We start from the raw sequence: 22,187 nt of genomic DNA, 5'->3' as shown, positions 1-22,187 counted from the left end.
ATGAAGGTGGTGGTGGTGGTGATAATGGTGATGACCATGATGGTGGTAATGGTGGCAATGATGTGTCCCTCAGTACCTTTTCTCTGATCTTTGGGGCCATATCTGAGAGCAGAAGTGTGACTGTCCAGGAGCCAGAGGACAGGAAAGACCTGTGCAGTGGGAGGTTTTCATAAAGCAGATTTTTCTAAGGGTCTCTTTTCTCTAATAAGATAATTGAGGTGGCAGAAGGAAATCTATTGTTTTCAATGTTCTTACTGAGCCAGAATAAAAACTTGGTAAATCTTATGTCAGTCTACATTCTTCCCTCTTTTGTTTAAATTTTATTGGTCCATGAAATCCCAAAGTTTGGGAACCACTGGCTAACTGACCTAGCCTAGAAATGGATCCCTTTCTGAAACACACACACACACACACACACACACATTCGCTGCATGCTCTCTCTGCTGCTGGAATCCACAACCTCTGACTTCAGCCAGAGGCCAGCACCAATCATCTCTCAGTGCCCAACACTTCCCTAGACAACCAGCAGAGAGCTGCCTACATAAGGCTTAAGCAAGCGAGGTAATTAAGAGTAATAATAGCAGCTTACAGCCAGTCCCCAGTAGCTTTGTGAGCTACTCTGCGTAACACAATGAGGCTCAAATCCTACATATCCCTTCAGGGCCTGGAGCATATGGGGCCCCCACACAGATGTCACAGGGCTGAGCTGGCCAGATGCGTTGCCTGGCCCATGTCCTTCCTCCATACAATCATCTGACTGCTGACGCCCTTAGCCCAGACCACAGAAGGTCCACACCCTCAGGCTCTGTCTTCACCCCATCCGCAGGATTCTGAGCTCCAGATTTCAGAGCTAAGGCCCCACCCCCTATGAGTCTCCTAGTGCCTGCATGTGGGGCACAGGACCTGTCTCCCCTGTGGGCTTGATAAATGACTCGAATTGCACATATGCATGCTATAGAAGCCGGGAAGGAGGGCAGGAGGATGCAAAACATCTGGGCACATTTCGTCCAGATGCCAAACACAGAAGAGGTACATGCAGCTTGGCTGGACCAGTGCCCAGCCCAGCGATGGCCCCATGTACTCAGGCTACTCCAATGGTGTATGGTGTGTTTTCTTCGCTAATTATACAGTAGGTCACTTAGATTAGGTGGACAAGCACTTGCACTGTGCATCTACTAGGGGTTAGGCATGGCGGGTGCGGTGTGATAGAGGCCAGCCCCCACCCTTGGGCACAGTAGAGAACACGGGGACTTGGACCTCCTCCAGGGATCAGTTATTGTGGTCTAGTGGTCTGAGCCTGGGCCTGGAGCCCATCTTCCAGCTTGGGTACTCATCCTAACCCTGCCATTTAGTGAATGTGTAGCTTTGGGGGTGCCTGGGTGGCTCAGATGATTGGGCGTCTGCCTTCGGCTCAGGTCATGATCCCAGGGACCTGGGATCGAGCCCCACATCGGGCTCCCTGCTCGGTGCAGAGCCTGCTTCTCCCTCTCCTGCTGCCATTCCCTCCGCTTGTGCTCTCTAGCTCTGTCTATCTCTCTGTCAAATAAATTAAAAAAAAAAAAACTTAAAAAAAAAAAAAAAGTGAATGTGTAACTTTGTCTTGACAGCCTTACCATCTCCAGCCATAAAGTGGACACAGTCCCACCTCCCTTGCTGGGCTGGCGTGACCAGTGAGTGGCTGAGCCCAGATGACCAGACCATAGCACAGGGGAAGGACTCCATAAATGTTAGTGATGATGCAGCAGAGACACATGGAGCACAGAGAGAGAGGGGCCGGCTCCCATGGGGGGAACCCCCAAAGTCCTGAGCAGGATTGGAAAGGTGGCTGGATGTGGTTGAGCCTGCAAAGCAGTGCACACCCCCTCAGTGGGGGTCATGAGGGTCCAGGAAGGGAATACAGGAACGGCACTTGGAACAGGGCCTGGTATACAGTAAGTGCTCAATTAGTGTTTGCGATGACAGTGGTGATGATGATGTTGCTGTTCATGGAATTGTACATTTTGTGTTGTTGGAGCGTCGGGTTAGGGATGGGAAAGGCGTGGGGAGGCAGGTGGGAGTCAAGTACCAGAGGACCCGCCTGCACATCAGTTAATCCAGTGTTAACTGCTGTACCAGTGAGTCCTTCGAGTGTGGCCTGATGAATAGAAGTCTAATTGTTGCTCACTTCAACAGTTCAATATATGGAGACCTGGGCATCTTGTGGGAACCCTAGAGGGTTCCAGCATCCTGTAGACCCCAGGGGTCCTAGCTCTGAGCTGGGCAAAGCCGCAAGAGAGGGTAGGGAAGCACACTGGCTTCCATAGATGCCAAGCTTGGAAGAGCCCCCCCCCATCATCCTCGCAATGGAATGTTCCATTCCATTGCTCACATTCCATTGGTGGGAAGTGCTCATGTGGCCCTTCCAGGGTGCAAGGGAAGCTGGGAAATGTAGTCCTGGGCTGGACACCCACTCCTCCCATCCCCCAAAGGCAACTCCATACTGTAGAGAAGGTGAGCATGCATTTTTGCTGAACTAGCTGCCTCCAGGTGTAAAAGGAGCCGAGGAGGACTATGCTGACCTTCCTCAGTATGCTCACGTGCACTCACTTTTGAACTGGAAATGTGCTTTGGGGGTTTGAATACAAGCACGTTCACCTGGGAATGTGGATTGACCACAGAGAGGGTTACAGAAGTTACATGAGATTTTGAGCCATTTTCTGGAAGCCAATCACATAATTCCTCTGTGTTTTTTCCAGAGTTTAGGAAGGAGATTGTCCGGGAGATTTTATTTGCAGGGGGCAATATCTGAACAGTAAATCGCAGCCGAATTTCTTGTATTCGTGTGGTGGTGGTTTTCTCCCTCCGGCCCTGAGCAATCTGCTAAATCTAATTGCATCGCTCATATCCTGTCCCGTGAAATTTACATCCAAACCTGCTGAGTAAGAGAAGCAGGCGGAGGACTTAATTAGGAACGTGAATCACATTTGGGGTTTTGTGTGTTTGTTTGTTTTTTAGGAAAGAGCAACTATCACCAGAAAAGTAACAATCAGCATTCTTCTCCCAAAAGGCAGTGATCTTCAGATTTGCTGGAAGGCCCAGCAGCACTTGAGAATACCGTTCTGGAGGGCTCCCTGGGCCAAAGGCGTGCTGCTATTCTGACTTAAACCACAGGGCCGTCTTCTTTGCAGAGAGCCTCCTCCTGCTCCCTCCTCCAGCCCAGGACCCAGGATTCTGCCTCCGTTTTGGAATGGAGCTCCTGACTCTTCAGAAGTCGGGCCGTGGGGCTCATATGCGTTCCTCAGATTTTGCAAAGTCAGCTCCCAGAATGAGACCTTCTCTTCCTCCCAGATCTTTCCCCAGGAGAGCGGGTCTGGCGCTTCGTAGGTCAGATAAATGAGAGGCCTGGCCGGCCTCGCTTGGTTTCTGCATTCGGAGTCTGTGACTTTTCTAAACAGTGTTTCTCTTCCCTCTCTGTACAGAAACTCGTGCAGACCGCAGCAAGAAGCTGTTCAGGCACTACACGGTCGGCTCATATGACAGTTTCGACGCTACCAGGTAAGATTCGGCTCTTTCTCTGCCAGGCCCCCTCTGGTCAAAGATGCTCTGTGTGCTGCGGAAGCGCTGGACCCACTTGCATGCAGCCCTCGGATCCCCTTGGCTTCTTCCCTCGGTGTGTCCGCTGTGACCTCCTGCACGTGGGCTGCATTATGGAAGCCACCCTCTTCCAGGGAACTGGCCCAAGATGCGGTCTCTGCTGCCCGAGGTTTGGGGTCGGGCTGGAGCGCACCTGTGGGGTGTCCAGGAGGAGGAAGACCGGGCATTGTGGGGGAGGGGGGGAGCAGCACGGAAGCCAGAGATGACGGCAGCTGGCCACGGGAATCTTCAGGATGCCGTAGCTCTGGGGTTCCGTCTCATCTGCATCTTCCCTCTTCCTTCTGCCTTCGAGTTAAAGTCTTTGTACGAGAAAGGCTCATCCCCCTCGAAAGGCGTGGCACCGGGCAGGCAGAGCCTTTGAGCACGGCAGGTTTGCTTTCTGGCTCCTGTTCAAAAGGGGGGTTGTTGGGTGCGTGGGGAGAGCCATGGAGCTTTGGTGATGCGACATGGGGCACGGGTTCCAGCTTCCCCGCAGACGCTACATGGGCACGAGATGTCCTCGGGTCTCTGGCACCTCCTCCTTGTAACCCCGCGGCAGGCCGAAGCAGGCTGGGGTCCTGCCGGCCGAGGGGACCAACAGCTCGGAAACGAGCTGCATTTCTGGCCAGTGTCCCTGCAGCTACTTCTGCTTCTCCGGCTCTTCCTGTCCCCATGCGCCGAGTTTCTCTACCCCTCGTTTCTGTCACAAACGCAAGTCTCCCTACATCAGGGGCCGGAAGGGTGTGGAGAAAGAACCTTAGTGGACGGTGGCCTCAATGGGAGTTAGCATGTGACGCAGAGAAAGGGAGGAGATGCAGGCCATGGGACCCGCCGGGACAGGAAGGTCCTGCTCCTCGCCCTGCTGGCCGGCCGGCCCTGGGGCCCTTCCTGAGAAACCCACCAAACCACGTCCTCCATTAGGGCCAGGCTGGGAAGGGGTCTGGACACCCTGCCCTGGGCTCTGCCCCGCCACCCCCGGCCCCCGGGCAGGTCTGTGATAAGCAGCGCAGACTGTGCTCGGCACACTCAGCTGCCTGTGGGGGTCCAACCTGCTTTCCTTCGTCTCTGTGCTTCTCCTGAGTTAAAATTTGCATCACCTAGCTACCATTTCCAAGTGCGCGGTGGTGGCTTTGGTACGTTCACAATATTGTGCGGCCAGCACCCTGTCTAGTTCTAGAACGTTTCCTTCCCCCGAAAGGGAGCTCCTAGCGATTAAGCAGTCAATCCCGATTCTCCCTGCCCCCAGCCCCAGCTCGCACCAACCGGCTCTCTGCATGTTTCATGGAAACGGAGTCCTACAACACGTGATCCTTCATGTGTAGCTTCTTTACCTAGAATAATGTCTGCAAGGTTCATCCATTTTTAGCAGGATCAGTACATCTTTTCTAAACCTTTTATTGTAGTAAAATTTACTATCTCCACCATTTTTAGGTGCACAGCTCAGTGGCATTAGGTACGTTCACGTTGTGCGGCCATCCCCGCATCCATCTCCAGAACTTTCCATCTTCCCAGACTGAATCTCTGTCCTATGAAACACTCACCCCCATCCCTCCATGGCCCCCACTGGCCACTCTCTGTCCCCCTAAGACACTGACCCCCATCTCTCCCGTGGCCCCGGCGCCCACCGTCCACTCTTTCTCTGAATCTGGTGACTCCAGGGACCTCATAGAAGTGAATTATACAGTATTGGTGCTTTTTGTGACTGGCATATCTCAGCATAGTGTCCTCCAGGTCCCTCCGTGTTGTAGCAGGTGTCAGAATGTCCTGCCTTGTTAAGGCAGAAGAATATTCCATCATCTATGTAAGCCATATTTTGCTTGCCGTTCCTCTGTGGATGACACCTGGGTTGCTTCCATCTTTTGGCTCTTGCAAATGGTGCTGCTGTGGACGTTCTTACCCAAGTATTGGTTTGCACACCTGTTTCCAGTTCTTTGGGGTGTATATCTAGCAGTGGAATTGCTGATAGGACCTGGTGTTAGTGCTGACCTGTCCCAACCACCTGTCTGTCATAAACAAGAGGTGTTAGGACAGGAATCCCACACCCAGCAGAGGACCTGGGTCGTCCCCTCCTAAGGGGCCTGGCCGACTTTCCAGATCTTGCTAACACTGCCCACTTTTTGACCTTGAATGCTCAAGTCACGATCCTGGCCTGGCCACCAATGCAGCCCAGAGAGAGACTGCTCAGGGTCTGGTGGCTTCCAGGGAGCCACGCCTGACCCTGGCTTCTCCTGATGAGTCTCTCTTTGGGTCAGATGAATTGTTTCTGCAGCAGCAAGAGGCTGCCTGTCAAAGTGGACCCTGGACACGTGGTCACAGCCAGTGTGCCTGTCATGCTTTGCTTCCATTCTAAGAAGGGGGGTGCCTGAGGCTCCGAGAATGCCCAGAGCTGTCGCCATGGTTATGTGGAGGGCCATCCAGCCTGGGAGGGGGGCTTCTGGGGAAGAGCCCGTGAGAGCCACGGCTCGTCCGCAGGCTGTGGTTTTGCAAAACTCTCTCCCCCCAAGGCCAGTTGCTGGCAGAGAGCCACCAGCGGGCTGCCCTGGGTGCATACGTGTGCATGAAGAGGGGTGTGCGCAAACTCTCAGCGTTTGAACCAGGCGGCTTCCCCACAGAGGAGCTGTTGAAGGACCTGAGTTGACTGAGCCAGGGAAAGAGAAGACCACGGGGCCAGGCTGGCTAGGTTGCATTTCATGTGGCTGACAGCAGGACCGGAACGAACCGGGGACACACGCTGCAGCTTGGCCCACAGAAGGCATGCGGAGACATCATCACTGTTCAGAGATAGAACAGAGCTGTCTCAGGAGGTGATGAGCTCCCCGTCATTGCAGGGAGTCAAGCAGGTTGGGCATTCTCTTTCCAGAATGTCTTAGAAAGTTGGACCAGGTGACCTGGGAGATCCCTGCCGGCTCTGCCCTCCCTGTGTTTTGGTGCCCAGATGAAGACTTTGATTTCATAGGTTACTGACCACTGGCTTGGTGCCAGGGCCTGGGACCATTGAGAAGAGGGACATCCAGCCACACCTGGGTCAACAGGTGGCTTCTAAACAAATGATAAAGGCTCTGGGCTTGACCGCGGTTCAGGAGTCAACCCCCACCTTCCCAGGGTGGGGGAGTCAGATGCGCTGTGGGCTCACGTTGCCCAGAAAGAGATGTGAGTGATCATAGCGACTTTTATGAGCCCCCTGCCACATACCAGCGGCACCTCGCCTTGATCGCGGCTGCTGCCTGCCCACCCTCCAGTGACCTTGGAAGTCAGTGTCATTACCCACTTCACAGGAGAACACTGTAGTGGAAGGAGGAAGGTGACATTAAGGACCTGGCCCTCAGCCACCCGGTCACCTGGAATACGGGGCCCATGCCCGCAGCTCCCCCCGTCCCACGGTGAAGATGTTACTGCCCGAGGCTGACCATGGAACTGGCCTGGGATTGGGGGAAATTGGCGGAGATTGAACCGTCACTTGGTGGAGTGTGTCGGGCGGACGGAATGAGGATATTACCTGGGTTATGGGGTCTGGGCTTTTCCACACAAGGTGCAGGGGTCGGCCTGGGGCAGCCCCTGCCTCCCAGAACTGACCTCTTCCAGACCGCGCACTGGGCAGGGGCGAGCGAGCTTGTGGCGCCCACCGGCCATCACAACCCAGCGGCTGGCCTGTGTGGCTCTTGAGTGGGTGTCGGGGTGAGGCTGGGCCCTGGCTGAGGGCCGCACATGCTACTGTACGGACCAGCCAGCGGATCATTAGCCCATTTCGGAATTCCTGTCAGACCCGGCCTAGTGAGCCACAGAGATCTGGGATGGCGCGCCAGCAGGCGGGCCAATTACCCGCTGTAGGCGGCAGGGCGACGGTCTGGCCAGGCAGCGCACAGCTGAGGCCGCCCCATTGCAGATGCAAATGTAATTAAAGAACATGCAATAGGTAGCAAGACTCAATGTAGACAGTTTCTGAATCAGTCAGGAGGCGGTTCTCCCCTTCCCATCCCCTCTTGTGTCAAAAGCTTTGCTCGGGGACGCAGAGCTCAAGACCAGTCTGACAAAAACACACCTGTTGATTGTTGAATGTGTCCAGTGACTCCAGCCCTCCACCCACCCAGCATGCACACCACAGAAGGGTCTAGAAATGTGGGCACATGGTCAAGATCAGAAAGCAGAGACCCTGGGGCCATTTCTACACAGGACCTTACAGATATTTCAATGTTTTTTTTTTTTTAAGATTTTATTTATTTATTTGACAGAGAGAGACACAGCGAGAGAGGAAACACAAGCAGGGGGAGTGGGAGAGGGAGAAACAGGCTTCCTGCCGAGCAGGGAGCCCGATGCGGGGCTCGATCCCAGGACCCCGGGATCATGACCTGAGCCGAAGGCAGACGCTTAACCAACTGAGCCACCCAGGTGCCCCTTCAATGTTGTTTTTAAAACACTTCTTAACACAGGGTATGGGAGTCTCAAGTTCCCACGAGTTTTAAGTCAGATCTCTACCCTCATTAGCATGGGGCATGCAGGAGAAGTCTACCTGGGAGAGGAAGGGGAGACCTCAGGCTCTCACTCTAGGCTGAATACGCCCCATCCATCTATACACCCATCCATCCAACTATCCAATTACCTGTCCACTCGTCCATCAACCAGCCATTCAGCTGTCTACCAACTCATCCAACCATCCATCCATCTACCCATCCACCCATCCATCTACCATCCACCCATCCACTCCTCTTATCTGTCTATCCATCTATTTAACCAATATTCATCAAAACCCGAATATTCAGGGAGCTACGGATGTGGAGGTAAACAAGACAAGCACAGTCTCTGACCTCATGTAGATTAAAACCTAAATAGTGAAAATAGCAAAGTTTATAAATAAATAAACTGGAGAATCCCACTTAGTGGTTAATGCTATGGAGCAAATCAGTAGAACAACCATACAGTCTCTTGGGCAGGGTGGGGCAGGCCAGCTTTATATAGGAAGCCAAGGGAAGTCTCTGTGACGAAGTGACTTTTGATTTGAAACCTGACAGTTGAGGAGAATCAGCCATCTTCAGAAAGCCCAGCATGTGCAAAGGCCCTGAGGGGAAAAGAGAAGCTGCCATGCAGAAGCAGCAGTGGCCTGGAAGGGAGTAGAAAGGATGATGCCACAGAAGGACCGTGTGTTCTGTGGAAGGCAAGTGGATTTCCTCCCACTCGTGTGGTGGGGTTCTAGAGGGTTTTATGTGGAAGAATGACATGATCTGGGTAACCTTGCTGGAGGAAAATGAACAGAAGGAAGAATGGAGACTAGTTATGAGACCATGGCCATCTTCCTGGCCAGGCGGTGGTGATTGTTTGGGCCGATGGAGGGGTAGGGAAAGGCAGGTGGATGGCTTCCAGGCGTAAGGTGTAGTTAGAAGGGACAGGACCCGCCAAGGCGCTACACATGGCGCTCAAGTGGGGAGTGAGGAGGGCTCTCCGCCTTCTTTGGGGTTTTCCAGGGAGGAGCACCAGATGTGGGTGGGCACTGGACCCTTTCCCTATTGTTGGCAAACAACTGAAGCCCTGCACCTGCAGCTTTGGACCCGCCCAGAAGGATGGCGTTCAGAAGTACCACGCAGGGAAGCCATCTAAGAACAGGATAGGCTGTCATTCCTCTTCCTTAGTGAGACCAATTGAATTAGAAGTGTAGCAAATCGTGCCTGTTCTCCAGTCGAACGTCCGCGTGCCATAGCTGCTTGCTTTTGTGGCTTTGATGTCATGGTGCAATGTATATGTTTTTAAATTGGTGATTAGAAATATATTTGCATGAACAAAAAATGCAAAATGTGCAGGTATGGCATCAGAGTAGGTCCTGCTCTCATCCTTCCTCCCGGCCCCCATTCCTCCCCAGACAGAACCCCGCTGCCGGTTTCCTGAGGATCTTTCCAGAGACAGACTCTGAATAGGGAAGAGTGCATGCACATTATCTGAAGCCTTGTAAAAAGCCCCTGTAAACATAGTGTCCTAGGTTTTTTAATCTGACTTTCTGACTAACACCCTGCGTGACCTTGGGCAACTCGCTGTCCCTCTCTGTGCCTCAGTCCCTGACCCCCCCCCCCAACCCTGTTTGCAAAGTAGAGATCCTACTTGCAGCTCAGGCCACATCCCGGGTGGTGTCCATGACAGGATGAATGGGGAAATGTACGTGTAGTGCTCGAAGCTTAGAGGCATGCGCTATATAAATCTAGAGGGATGCTGAATTGTGGACAGCATGTGTGGGTAGCTGGCTTTCCTTTGAAACCCTAACTTTGTGTTCCAGAAGACTGCCTCAGTGTGTAGGTAGTAAGAACTGAATGGCAAGAAACACTGATTGCCCCCACTCTTCCTCCATCATTATTTTATATTTCTGTGTTTTTTTATGATTCCTTAGACTTGAAAAAAAGGCATCAATCCCTGAGTATGTTCATTGGCTGGATTCATAAGGCAACACACGCTGTTTTTTTTTCTCTCTGTTAAGTTATGGCTGGGCCTAGTGATTAATGATGACGCCCTCGGGGGCAGCTCCTTTGGGGTAGGGAATGAGGCGATTTTGCTGTTTCTTCCCTACATATCCATATTTTAATTTTTTTTTTTTACAAGTATATATCAACTTGTAAATTTTTTGAGACCAAGAAAGAGAGGGGTGAATCTCTGGGCACAGGCAACATAAGAAGTCAGCACAACTGTGTGTACCGGCCCCTCCAGCAGGCTCTCCCAGCGGGACCATATGCACACACATGGCGCTGGATGAGTCACGGCCCCAGAGAGCACGTCCCAGTGGTTTCCCCTAAAAAATGTTGTCCTCTGCTGTTACCTTCATGATGAACAGCACTCCCGGTGCCCAAGTGGGAGACCAGGGTCCTCTCCCCTCCTGCGTTCAATCCATCATGAGGGTCTGGGGACTCCTGCCATTCTCCCCATCCTCCCGCTGCTTCCCAAGGTCGGCCCTCAGGAATTTGTCCACATCCCCTGACTGCCCCAGGGCACCCGCCCTTCATCCATTCTCAGGGTAATACTTTTCCTCCTTCCACAAATTTTTATACAAATACCGCATTCATTACGTAGTAAAATAAGTTATTAATTTAACCAACCGCACAGACATGGCTAGGAATGGAAGGAAACCATGTCTCCCACCCCTGCCCAGCATCCTCCACGCAACTCTGCTTGGCAGAGGAACCACTTTTTACTTGTTTTGCTTCATTCTTCTGAGGATTACCTTCCTACGTCTGTAATTACCCCCCCATTTCTCTTTTTCTCTTTTTTTTAATTGAGATATAATTAACATATGACATTATATTACTTACAGTTGTAGAGCATAATGATTTGATATTTGTACAAATTGCAAAATGATCACCACGACAGGTCTAGTTAACATCTGTCACCTCACATCGTTACAATTCTTGTCTCTTGTGATGAGAACTTTGCAGATGTAGTATCCCAGCAACTTTCAAAAATACAACACAGGATTATTAACTGTAGTCACCATGCTGTCCATCACATCCCTGGGATTTATTTCTCTTATGGCTGAGAGTTTATACCTTTTGACCACCTTTACCCATTTCATCCACTCCCTCATCCCCTGCTCCTGGCACCCACCCATCTCTATATGTACGTTCTCTATATCAGTGAGTTTTGTTTCGCTTGGTCATTTGTTTTGCTTTCTTCTACATATAAGTGAAATCATACGGTATTTGTCGTTCTCTGTCTGACTTATCTCACCTAACATGATGCCTTCGAAGTTTATTCATGTTGTTGTAAATGATTTCATTTACAACAGGATTCAGCAGGATTCAGCAGGATTTCCTTTCTTTTTATGGCTGAATAATATTCCATTGTGTATGTATACCACTTCTTCTTTATTCCATTCATCTATCAATGGACACCTAGATTGTTTACATATCTTGGCTGTTGTGAATAATGCGGCATTGAACATGGGGTGCGGAAATCTTTTTGAGTTAGTGTTTTCATTTATCTTTGGTTAAATACCCAGAAGTAGCATTATTGGATCCTATGGTAGTTCTATTTTTTAACTTCTTGGTGATCCTCCATACGGTTTTCCATAGTGGCTGTACCTGTTTACATTCCCACCAACAGTGCATGAGGGTTCCAATTTCTTCATGTCCTTACCAACACTAGTTATCTCTTGCCTTCTTGACAATAGCCTTTCTAACTAGTTATCTAGTTAGAATTACCTCTAGCTAGATTATCTATTGTTAGACTAGTTAGATCGTTCCTTGTGTATTTTCACAGTAACCATACTCATTCAGGTGTGAAGTGATATTTTTTGGGACTTGTTTTGTTTTGTTCTCCTGATGATTACCTCCCTAACTCTGCGACTGTCCCTTTGTTTCTCTGAGAGAGAATGGGAGACAGCATGAGAGGGGGAGGATCAGAGGGAGAAGCAGACTCCCCGCCGAGCAGGGAGCCCGATGGGGGACTCGATCCCGGGACTCCAGGATCACGACCCGAGCTGAAGGCAGCCGCCCAACCAACTGAGCCACCCAGTCCCCCCCCTTTGTTTCTTAATTTAACAACATAAAGCATCATTAATTCTTTGCTATAAAAGTCTTCTAGGTTCTGTCTATAAGTTGGATTCAGAAGTTAAAAAGCAGTGTAAGCATTATATTATCATGATACTATAAATGTTTACATCATTTCCAAGTATAAGGCTAGGACTGTAGTTCCTCTTTATAGACCCATGAGAAGGGGCTTTCTAATACCAGAACCCACTGGATTCTTTATTCAACTCCATCAGTTGTTCAAAGTATTGCCACAGTTTAGCTTAATATTAGGATCATGATTTTCACATGAAATGCTTGTTTTTTCCTGGAGTTTCCAATTGCCTTTCTTTTTTATTCTTGTGGAAGAGAAATTCTTTCTTCAGTATGCCACTAAAATATCTTCCTGTTTCTTCCATATCAGTAGAACCCATCTCATTCTTGTTGGAGTTCTCTCCTCCCATTTGGACCCCATCCCCAGTTCCCAGTGCACAATTATCATTCTGAGATTTACCTTCATTGAGCTACTGGGTAAATGAGGTATTTCTTTAGCCTTGTTCTCCTGGGACACATACTCAAGTTTAACAACCTCAGTAGAAGATTCCTGGAATGTCAACTTCCATGTCTGAAAGATCTCTGGTTTTCAAATGTGCTCAGTGTTGTAGAATTCCAGATTCAAAATAGTTTTCCTTCTAAACTATTAAGGCACCGCTTCATTGTCATCTTGCTTCTGCTCATTGTTGGTGAGAGGTCATGGTGCTGTCTAATCCTCACTGCAGTGTAGGTGATCATTTGTTTTCCTCTCCAAAACCTTCTAAGAACTTCATTGTATCTACTTTTCTTGAATATTCTGAAATGTCATGATGATGGGTCTGGGTGTAAGTCTCTTCTTTATTCATTGTGTTCACTATCCTGGGGGCTCCTTCAAACTGAAGCAGCTTCAGCTTTAAGAATATGTTTTTCTTATTCTCTCGTAAACGCCCTCACTTCCTGTCTCAGTTCCATCTTTCTAGATTTCGTATCAGCCCATTTGAGTTCATTCTGCCGGCCCCTTATTCTTTCTCATATTTTCTGTCCCTTTACCTTTTTGCTCTGTGTTCTGGGAGATTCACTCAACTTTCAACCTGTCTGTGTAAGTTATTATTTTGACAGTCACATTGTTATGTTCCAAGAGCCTTTCCTTTCAATGATGGGTAAGCTTCTAAAGCTGAGAGAAGTGGTTTCTGCATATCTTTGGGAACAAGCAGGCAGCTGTGAATGGGCAGTTCTCTGCACAGAGCTGCTCTCAAAGCAGAGTCCACGTTGACTGCATGTTCCTTCAGGTCAAACACCAAAACAAGAGAAGCCCGGAGTCATGTTGCTTGCCCCCCTTACCCCAGGAACTCAAAAACAGACAGATGCAGGCTCTTGTCCAAATCATGGGACAAGTAGTAGGATCCAAATGGAAACTTCAAGGGTTGGGGTGTTTTTGTTTTGTGGTGAGTATGCACAGATGCCCATGTGATGAAGCAGTGATGAGAGGAACAGGTTCCTAGGAATACCGGGGCCAGGCTGGGTGGAGAAAGTGGAGGATGCTGATTGGTGGTGGAGGGATAGGGGTGGTACAGACAAGATCATTCACTCTGCTCCTGGTGTCTGAAAGTCAAGATCTGTGATTCAGCCTCCATCATGGAGCTTTGAGATTCAGATTTAATAGATGATTTTGCAGACTCCTGGCACTTTGTATATGTCATGGTTATACTCTGGTTCTGAGCCCCTTGGGACACAGCGGCTGCTGGCTTGGCTGGGCCAAGGGAGGGCTCTTCCTTCTCCAGGACTCGGTGATTAGACACTAAGTGTAGTCTGGCTTCACCACAACCATTGTCCCCAAGCACTTTTGTGGTGTAAAGCGATTGACTGGGGGGCTTTGGACCTTGCTGGTGTTCCCAGACTGGGGTCAGGGCACATTCTTCCGGCTGGAGATAGGCTTTGACCCAGTCAAAGCACAGGGAGTTTCACAAATGGGAGGAGTCTCCTGGGGACCTAGCTCAAAATCCCCTGCATGGGGAGCCCTGGATCTTCTGAGTGGAGGAAGGGGCCCTTTCCCGGAGCTGCTGAGCCTAGCCAGTGGAGACACCCCGGGGTCACCTGGCTCTAAGCAGAAGCCGAGGTTCTCAGAGGGCACGCATTCTCATTTCACCCCTTTTGGTGGGACTAGGCAGGAGGCTCTGGTACCTTTTTCCTGGATCCAGTGGCCCCTGCCACAGGGAGGCTTCTGGCTCAGAGCACCCTCGGACCGCATTTAGTACATTCCCAGGTGGCGAGTGGGTGTGTGGGGTGGGGGGAGCGCAGGCGGATGGTGGGGGTGGTGGTGAAGCAGCAGTGGAAGAGCAGGAAGGGGCTGGCCTTGCAGGCAGACCGCCAGGTTGGGACCAGCCGAGCCCCTGCGCGGCCCCCAGGACGGCCTCGTTCCCCGCCAGAGCCGCACATGGGTCTGCTGTCTCCCCACGTGCCCAAGCTGCCCGGCAGCCAAAGGACAGGGTTTACGGGGCTCCATGAAGTTTTCCGTGATGCTAGCTGCCCAAAGCAACCTCTGCCCCCACATGCCGCACACTGTGTGGCCTCTCTTTACCCGCTGCTTCTCTCCACCCTGGTTTCGAGCGTTTGCCAGTGTCCACAGTGTGAATACTCCCACCACCTTCGAGTTCAGGCTGCCAGCATGAGCCGCTGAATGCAGAGCCAGGAAGGGACGACCCGAGCCAGCCCCAGCCCCCGGAGCCAAGATCCATGTCTTCTCCCTCCCGCCTTCTCCAGCCCCGCGGCCCTGGCTCAGCGTCTGCTTGGGCCAGTCCTCAAACACATAATTAGGTGTATTAATCTGAAGTCCTGGGGACCAGCTTTGAGCCTGATGAGGCCTGAGCCTATGAGTTCAGATGCCAGGATCCCGGTCCCAGTTCGACACTAGCTGCCTGCACAAGCCTTAGTCTCCCCACCTGCAAAATGGCCTTATCACCCCCAAGGTCTACTCTGGTTACAGAATTCTATACATTCTGCTTAAAACCGCCGGAAGCACCAGCCTACGGTCACCTGTGAATGAACATACTTTTGACAAAACCATGGACCCTGAAACTCAGAGTTCGGGCACAGGCTGCCGACAAGGTGCTGTGCCAAGGGGGTGCTATCCTAAGAGAATATGGGGAGGCCAGTTCTGGAAGTGTTCCCAAGGCTGTGCCTGGCTGTCAGTAAGCTTTCCGGAGATGCTCATGCTGATTCCCCACCTCTGGCCAAAGACCTGGTCTTCTGAGCCCGCCTCCTCCAGGAAGCAGGAGGGCCTTTGGTGCCTGACTTGGGAGAAGCCAGAGGGAGAAGCAAGCAGATCCCCCAACTCAGTGCTACCTGGTCCAAGGGGGGCGGGGCCAGGAGGTGGCTGTGTCTTTGCTCCCTCCACCCCCTACTTCCTATGTCTGTCTCCTCCGGGGTAGAACAGAGCCAACTCTGACTTGTCTCCTCTTCCCTGGCACCTAGCATGGGGACTGGCAAGTGCTTAAGCCTCAGAGAATACAGGGTTAGGGGAGTCGTGGGTGGGGGAATGGATAGATGGATGGATGACAGATGGATAGACGGATGGACGGATGAATGATGGATGGATAGATGGATGGATGGATAGATGGATGGATGGATAGATGGATGGATGGATAGATGGATGGATGGATAGATGGATGGATGGATGGGTATATGGGTGGATGGATGGTTGCCTGAGTGAGTGGGTAGGTAGATGAGTGGGTGGATAGATGGATGGATGGATGGATGGATGGATGGATGGATGGATGGCTGGCTGGCTGGCTGGCTGGCTGGAAGGAAGGAAGGAAGGGAGGGAGGGAAGAAGGGAGGAGTAAGGCACTCTGGCCTCTTCATGTGGATCATAGGCATTTCCAAGGCAGATACAATCAGCTGTGAGATGCCAGCCACCGCCTCTCCAAGCAGCCAGTCAGCCCCACGTGCCATCAGTTCCCCTTGCCCTTCCTCTGAGTTACACCCTCCCCCATCGTTGCAGCCAGGGCTGTATTCGGGTGCTCCCCGTATTTCTCCCCTGGACTGGGCTCAGCCCTCTGACTCATCTCCCCGCTGTCAGCGTCTTCATCCCCTCCCAGTCCACCCACCCGAGTGGCATTTCTGAGATACGAATTCCTCGTGCTCGCCACCTGCCCTGGACACAGAACAGTTCAGGCCTTTATGTGTGGTGCACCAGCACAGGAGTGCTCGGGAAGACAGCAGTTCACGGGAGCACAGGGTCTTGGGAGGAGCCCTGCACACAGCCCAGCCCCCACCCCAGCCGAATCCCATGGCAAGAGCCAGGCTGGCTGGGGAGCCCCAGGCAGGAAGTCAGGAGCCCATCTGGGGGGCTTGTCCAGCCTCCCCTGTGTCACACCGTGAGCCAGTCTCAGGCGTGGCCTCGAGAGCGCAGTGGAGAGCCAGCCGTGTGGCCCCGGAGTGCTTCAGGCCCGGGCTCTGGTGCTGCTGGCCCTCCTGGCTGGGAGAAGTGGGCGGGCAACCTCCCCGCCTGGACCTCAGGCTCCTCATCCACACCCCACTGGGGATACTGTGATCACTGCACACAAAGCACTCATGGGGGCTCTGCACAGAGTAGGCCTGCAGGGGCAGCTCCGTCCTTCCTCCCGGCTCTCAGCCTCGTGTTCCACATCACGGGGGTGGATGCGGGGCTGCCTCTCAAGTCCTCCCTCCCCTGACTGGTCCCTGGGGCACCTGGGCAGCCTCTGCCTGAGCCCCTCCCCCAACACAGGGCCAACACATTGAGCACCTACTACATGCAGCGCACTTTCCAGGGGCTCTTGCTTCTGGACCTCACACTTCCTGGGAGGTAGGTGACTTTGTCTCCATTCCCAGATGGGGAAACTGAGGCCGGGCAATTCCTTTTTGCTCTGTGACTCATTCTGCACACTCTTCTCCACACCCGTTCCTCATCCCAGCCCTACAAGCAGGGACGCGTTCGTGCCCTCCACTTTACAGAGGAGGAAGCTGTGCAGAGGGGAGGGTCGAGGTTTGAACCCAGGCCAGGGGCGCTCAGTCTCCGTCTCACTGGGATTCAAGGGACTTTCCTAATGTAGAGGCATATTATGACCACATTTGATATACTATGTTCAGTGAGGGCCCGTTCTTCCTTTGCATCTTCAAGAATGACCCCACTGGGCGTGCTTGTTTGACAGGTGTGGGGTCTCCTGGGGTGGTAAGAATGTTGTGGAGCGAGAGGTGGTGGTGGCACGGTGCTATGAATGCTCTAAACATGAACTGAAGTGTTTAGTTGAAAATGGTTAGTTTTATGTTGTGTCAGTTGCACCTCGGTTTTTCTGAAAAAGAAAATAACCCACCTTTTCCTAAAGGTTTGTCTGGTCTGCAGGAGCAGGCCACGGGCAGCCTGGTGCAGCGACACAGGGCAGGGAGGGCAGGGACAGAAGGCAGTGCCAGGCGCCTGTCTCAGCCCCCAGGGATGGGCACAAACGTGGCCCGTCGGGGGCTTCAGGGAGGAGCAGCTTAGAGGAACCTGCTGTGCCCCTCCGGCCTCAGGAGGTGGTCCCAGCAGCTCCAGGACCCTGGAGGCACCCCTGGGTGGCCGCAAGCCAGCACTTGGGGTCTCGGCTCCTCGGGGCACGTGCTGATTCCAGCCCGACTCCGAGAGTCAAGGTCAAGGTGGAGGCTGACATGGTGGCCGAAAGCCTGGCATGGCAGATGGTGCCGTCATGTTCCCAGGTTCCTGGCCTGCAGTTGGCCTGTGGAGGAGGGATGAGCAGGGGCTCGGGAACGCGTGAAGGGGAGGAGATGGGGTGGGCAGAGCGCTGTTCGGGCACGGGGCCAGGAGGCAGGGGAAGTGAGTTCCAAAGGTTGGCAGAGGGCTTGCACAGCCGGGATCCCGCAGGAGGTCGGGAGCTTTCCTCGCCCCGTGTTTTGGAAGTGTGGCTTCTTTCCGTGCCTAAATCACTTTTTTTGCCAAGTGTCTGGGTCTCTTGCATGGGAAGGCGGGGGTCCCCTGGCAGCACCCCCTCAGGGCATGGCTAGGATCAAGGACAGGAGTGTGAGCTACATACTGAGGAAGGCTTGGGGTCCTTAGCTTCAACGTTCTATACACAGTGTAACCAGTCATGAAATCACACATGCCTTACCTCTTTCCACCCTCTTCCCATGCGTGCATTTAGAGCTGCTTGTTCTTGAGGGGGACACCGAGGCAGAGAGGCACCTGGCCTCCTCCTGGAATGACCAAGCAGGGGCACTGGGGGTTGGGGCATAACTGTCTCCTGCCCCCACCTTCTCCGCACGGCCTGCACCTCCCTGGTAGGGGACCATGTGACATAATGAGTCAGACCGTCTCAGAAACCCAGGGCGTGGGTCTTTGACCACGCGTGGCATCGGGTTCTGGGAGCTGCGTTCCCATGTTTCAGGAGCGATGGGTAAAGACCCCGGGAGAGGGGGACATGGGTACCAAGAGGGAGGATCATGGACAGGATTTTGCGCCTCTCTTCTCAAGCATTCATTGAGAAACTATGCGTCAAGTGTTGGAAGATTCTGTTCTAAGTGATTGGCGTGTCTAGTCAGCTGAATAATGGCCCCCAACGATGCCCTGGAACCCGTGAGCATCAGCTTATATGGCAAAAAATAACATGGGGAAGTCTTTGCAGACATGATTAAGTTATGGTTCTTGAGATAGGGAGATTATCTTGGCTAATCCAGGTGGGCCCTGCACGCCAGCCCAGCTGTCCTTACGAGAGAGGCAGAGGGAGATTATGTGAACAGGAGTGGCCACGTGATCATGGAGGCAGAGAAGTTGGGAGGGACGCCCGGGGCCCCAGAAGCTAGAAGAGGCCAGAAGGCGCCTCCCCTAGGGTCCCTGGAAGGGAGCACCCTGCCATCACCTTGGTTTAGGTCCAGGGACAACAGATACCGGACTTCTGGCCTCCAGGACTGTGAGACAATCATTTCTGCTGTTTGGACCCACCCTGGGGCCCTCCTGCAGCACGCGGGCGCAGGTGCAGGTGGGAATGAGCAGGAAAGTCCCCGCGCACACGCAAAAACATACAGGGTTGGAGGGTGACATGTTTGGTGGCAGATGCAGAAATGTAGGGGCAGGAGGGCGGGGGGAAGGACAGGATGCTACATCAAGTGGACCGCACTGGGAAGGTTCACCAGAGACCTGGGGAGCTAAGGCGGGAGGCAGGGGTGCTGGGGTGGAGGGGCAGGACCATGCCTGAGGTTGCCCCATTCCCCCCTCCTCTGAGGCCCGGCCTCGCCCCCTCCACTGTTTCCCCCTGGAATTCCATGTCCCTACCTGTGCCGCAGTCCCCGACCCCAGACCCTTAGCTGGGTGAGGACACGAAGCCCCTGGACTGACCCCGCCCTCAGGCGAGTGCGTGTCCTCCCGTCACGTCTTCCTGAGACAGGAGAGCTCTCCTCTCATGCTTTCTTCTTCCTCCACCCTCCGCCTCTCCCCGGCCACCGCCCCACCTGCGGGAACAAGAGCTCCAGGCTTCCTTCCTCCTGCCGCCTCCCTCCCACTGTCAGTGGCTTTCTAGAAAACCGTCTGGAGACCTTCAGAGAACGGAGAAGCGTGTGAAGTACATATCTCCCCCCTCCCCGTCCCACTGCTCCAAAGCGGTCACTCTTGGGGCTGGCTGTGCCCACCAGCCTTCTTGCAATGCCCTGGCGACCTTTCCTGCGAACGTGAGGTCACAGCGGGCACCCCACACGCGGCCCTGCTTCCGCACTTGCCGCGTGGTGTCCAGCCCCCGTCCGTGTACGGGGATGACCTCGTCCTTCCTCTTCCCCGGCTGGTCTCCTCCCAGGAGGCAGCTGGGTGCCGCACTGCCATCCCCCGACACCTCGCAGTGCTCCCGACAGCGCCCTTCCATCAGATGGGGTCCTGCAGCCTCTCACCCATTCGCCCTTGGAGAGGTTTGGCTCACGCTGTCCCAAGGTCGTTGAGCTCCTGTTTCCTGTTTCTGCCACACGGAAAAGCAACCGCCCCTCAAGTGGGACGATGCCTGCCACATCCCAGGTGTTCTCCCTGTACCTTTCAGCCTCAACATGCCCCGAACCTGTTTTTATAAATCCGGGTGACGTTTGGCCATCAGCACTCACACCGTGCAGCAAACAGAGCCCTGCATGGGCAAGACATCGAGAGGGGGTTTCTGTACGAAAACCAAGAGCCGGGAGGCGCAGACCAAGAAAGGATGGGTTTTCTCTGAGGGGCACGCATCCGCCTCGTCCTGCCCCCACCCCAGGTCACTGTGTTAGGGACCACTTCTTAAACCAAAAAGGACTGTGCAGTGGGAATAGAATGATCGGGGAAACCCCCTCACTGCTCCCAGGTAAAGGGCTGTGTCTCCCCGGAGGGACTGATACATTGTAGCCCCACGTGCCCCAGACCCCTCCGCAGGCAGGTCCAGCCCCGGCGTGGTCGTGGGATGGACATGCAGGACGAGCTCCTCTCAGCCCTTGTGGAGAACTCCCCAGGGGTCCGAGGTTCCTCTTTATCTAATTAGTTTTTGCCCCGAGAATCTGATGGACTCCACCCTTGCAAGACGAGGCTCCTGCCAGCCCCAGCTGCATTTGTCACATCGCATGTTGGGTTTGGGCTGGGCCTTACACAGTGTTTCCTGACTCCTCCTCGAGGCACCAAAGCCAAAGGCGTTTGCTTGGCGCTTTCCAGGGTCAAGGCTGGCCAAGAGGACAGGCCCCTAGCATGAAGGCGCACACAGGGCTTAGGTGGATCTGGTGCTGGCTCCAGGGGAGAAAAACCAAAATGCCCCTGAGCAGCCAACACCCCCGCCCGTTCCCTTGCCGGTCAGGGCAGGTGCGCGCAGAGCCCCCTGCCCGTCGGTGGTCGTTGCGTGCGGGCTCATTACCGACCAGGCTTTGTTCCTCCACGTCCCGGGGAATGCTCGAAGGTTTGCGCCACACTACCTGTCTGCTTGTTCCGTGGTACCCATGCCAACGGGCTCCTCCACCCTCAGCGTCACCACCGGGGCAGTGCCTGGGATGTGATGAGTCACCCCATCATCAGTGAGGCTTGGTGAAAACACCCCCAGCCTGCATTACGAGCCTGGTCTGTCTCACTGTCTCACGGGGGGTGGGGTGGGGCAGAGGGGCTGGGGTGGCGTGGTCACTGAATAGTGACCCCCCCAGAGATGCCCACATCCTAATCCCGGGATGTGAACATGACGCATGCTCAAGGGGCTTTAGGGTTGCACGGGGGACCTTGCAGGGAATCCGCTGACCTTAAGATTGGAACATGATCCTGGCATATGGGGTGGGCCCAATGTGATCACAAGGGTCCTCGTTAGGAGGAAGGAGGGTGGGAAGCCGAGGGAAGGGAGACGTGATGAAGGACCAGGGGTCGGAGTGATGGGGGAGGGGCCACGAGCCAAGGACTGCAGGCCGCCTCCAGAAACCTGGAAGGGCAAGAAGCAGGTGCCCTCCCCCCACCTCGCCCCGGGGGCCACCTTGCAACACCATTTTAGCCAGAGAGGCTGCCGACTCCCGCCGTGCAGCAGAAGCCCTGTGTTCTGGAAGCCTCTGGGCTCATGTCCAGTTGCTGCTAAAGCAAACCTAGTACAGGGGAGCTCTCACGGCCATCTCTGTGGACAGGGCCCCAGCACCTGCACAGGAGGTTGCTGCCTGGCGTCGGCCTCCAGCACCTGTGGATCCTCTCTGGGCAGCCTGTGCAGGGACGGAACCGTATTCCCGCCACTTACTCTCTGATGAGTGTCCGTGCTGCCCTGCAGATGACCACACACGGGGCAGCTTAGACAGCACAAACTTGTCCTCTCCCAGTTCCGGAGGCCAGAAGTCCTAAATCAAAGTGCTGCTGGGCCACACTCCCTCTGGAGGCCCTGGGGTAGGAGCCTTCCTGTGTCTTCCAGCTTCCGGGGCCCCGTGTCCCTGGGCTGTGGCCCCGTCCCTTCAGCGTCTGCCTCCGACTTCATACCACATTTTTTCCTCCTCTCTGTCTCTCCTCCTCTGTCTCTTACAAGGATACCTATCATTGGGTTTAGGGCCCCTCTTCCCCAAATCCAGGATGATCTGTCCTCAGCCCTTCCCTTAAGTACATCTGAA

The 22,187-nt window shown here is 53.6% G+C and overlaps 1 protein-coding gene across 2 annotated transcripts in view; it reads left to right on the top strand.

Annotated features, from left to right (window-relative positions):
- The window catches only part of SHANK2 (SH3 and multiple ankyrin repeat domains 2), a 480,608-nt gene that overhangs the window by 298,867 nt on the left and 159,554 nt on the right, over positions 1–22,187 (top strand). For both annotated transcript variants that reach the window (XM_035013495.1, XM_035013496.1), the window contains one exon: positions 3,459–3,534. In XM_035013495.1, the coding sequence (XP_034869386.1) occupies positions 3,459–3,534 (76 nt within the window). The remainder of the gene's footprint in view (positions 1–3,458; positions 3,535–22,187) is intronic.

Source organism: Mirounga leonina, unplaced genomic scaffold, assembly GCF_011800145.1.
Source record: "Mirounga leonina isolate KUSES-001 unplaced genomic scaffold, KU_Mleo_1.0 Mir_166, whole genome shotgun sequence".
NCBI classification, from domain to species: domain Eukaryota; kingdom Metazoa; phylum Chordata; class Mammalia; order Carnivora; family Phocidae; genus Mirounga; species Mirounga leonina.
The sequence above is the reverse complement of the archived record's forward strand: the minus strand, read 5'-3'. Positions and strand labels throughout refer to the sequence as shown.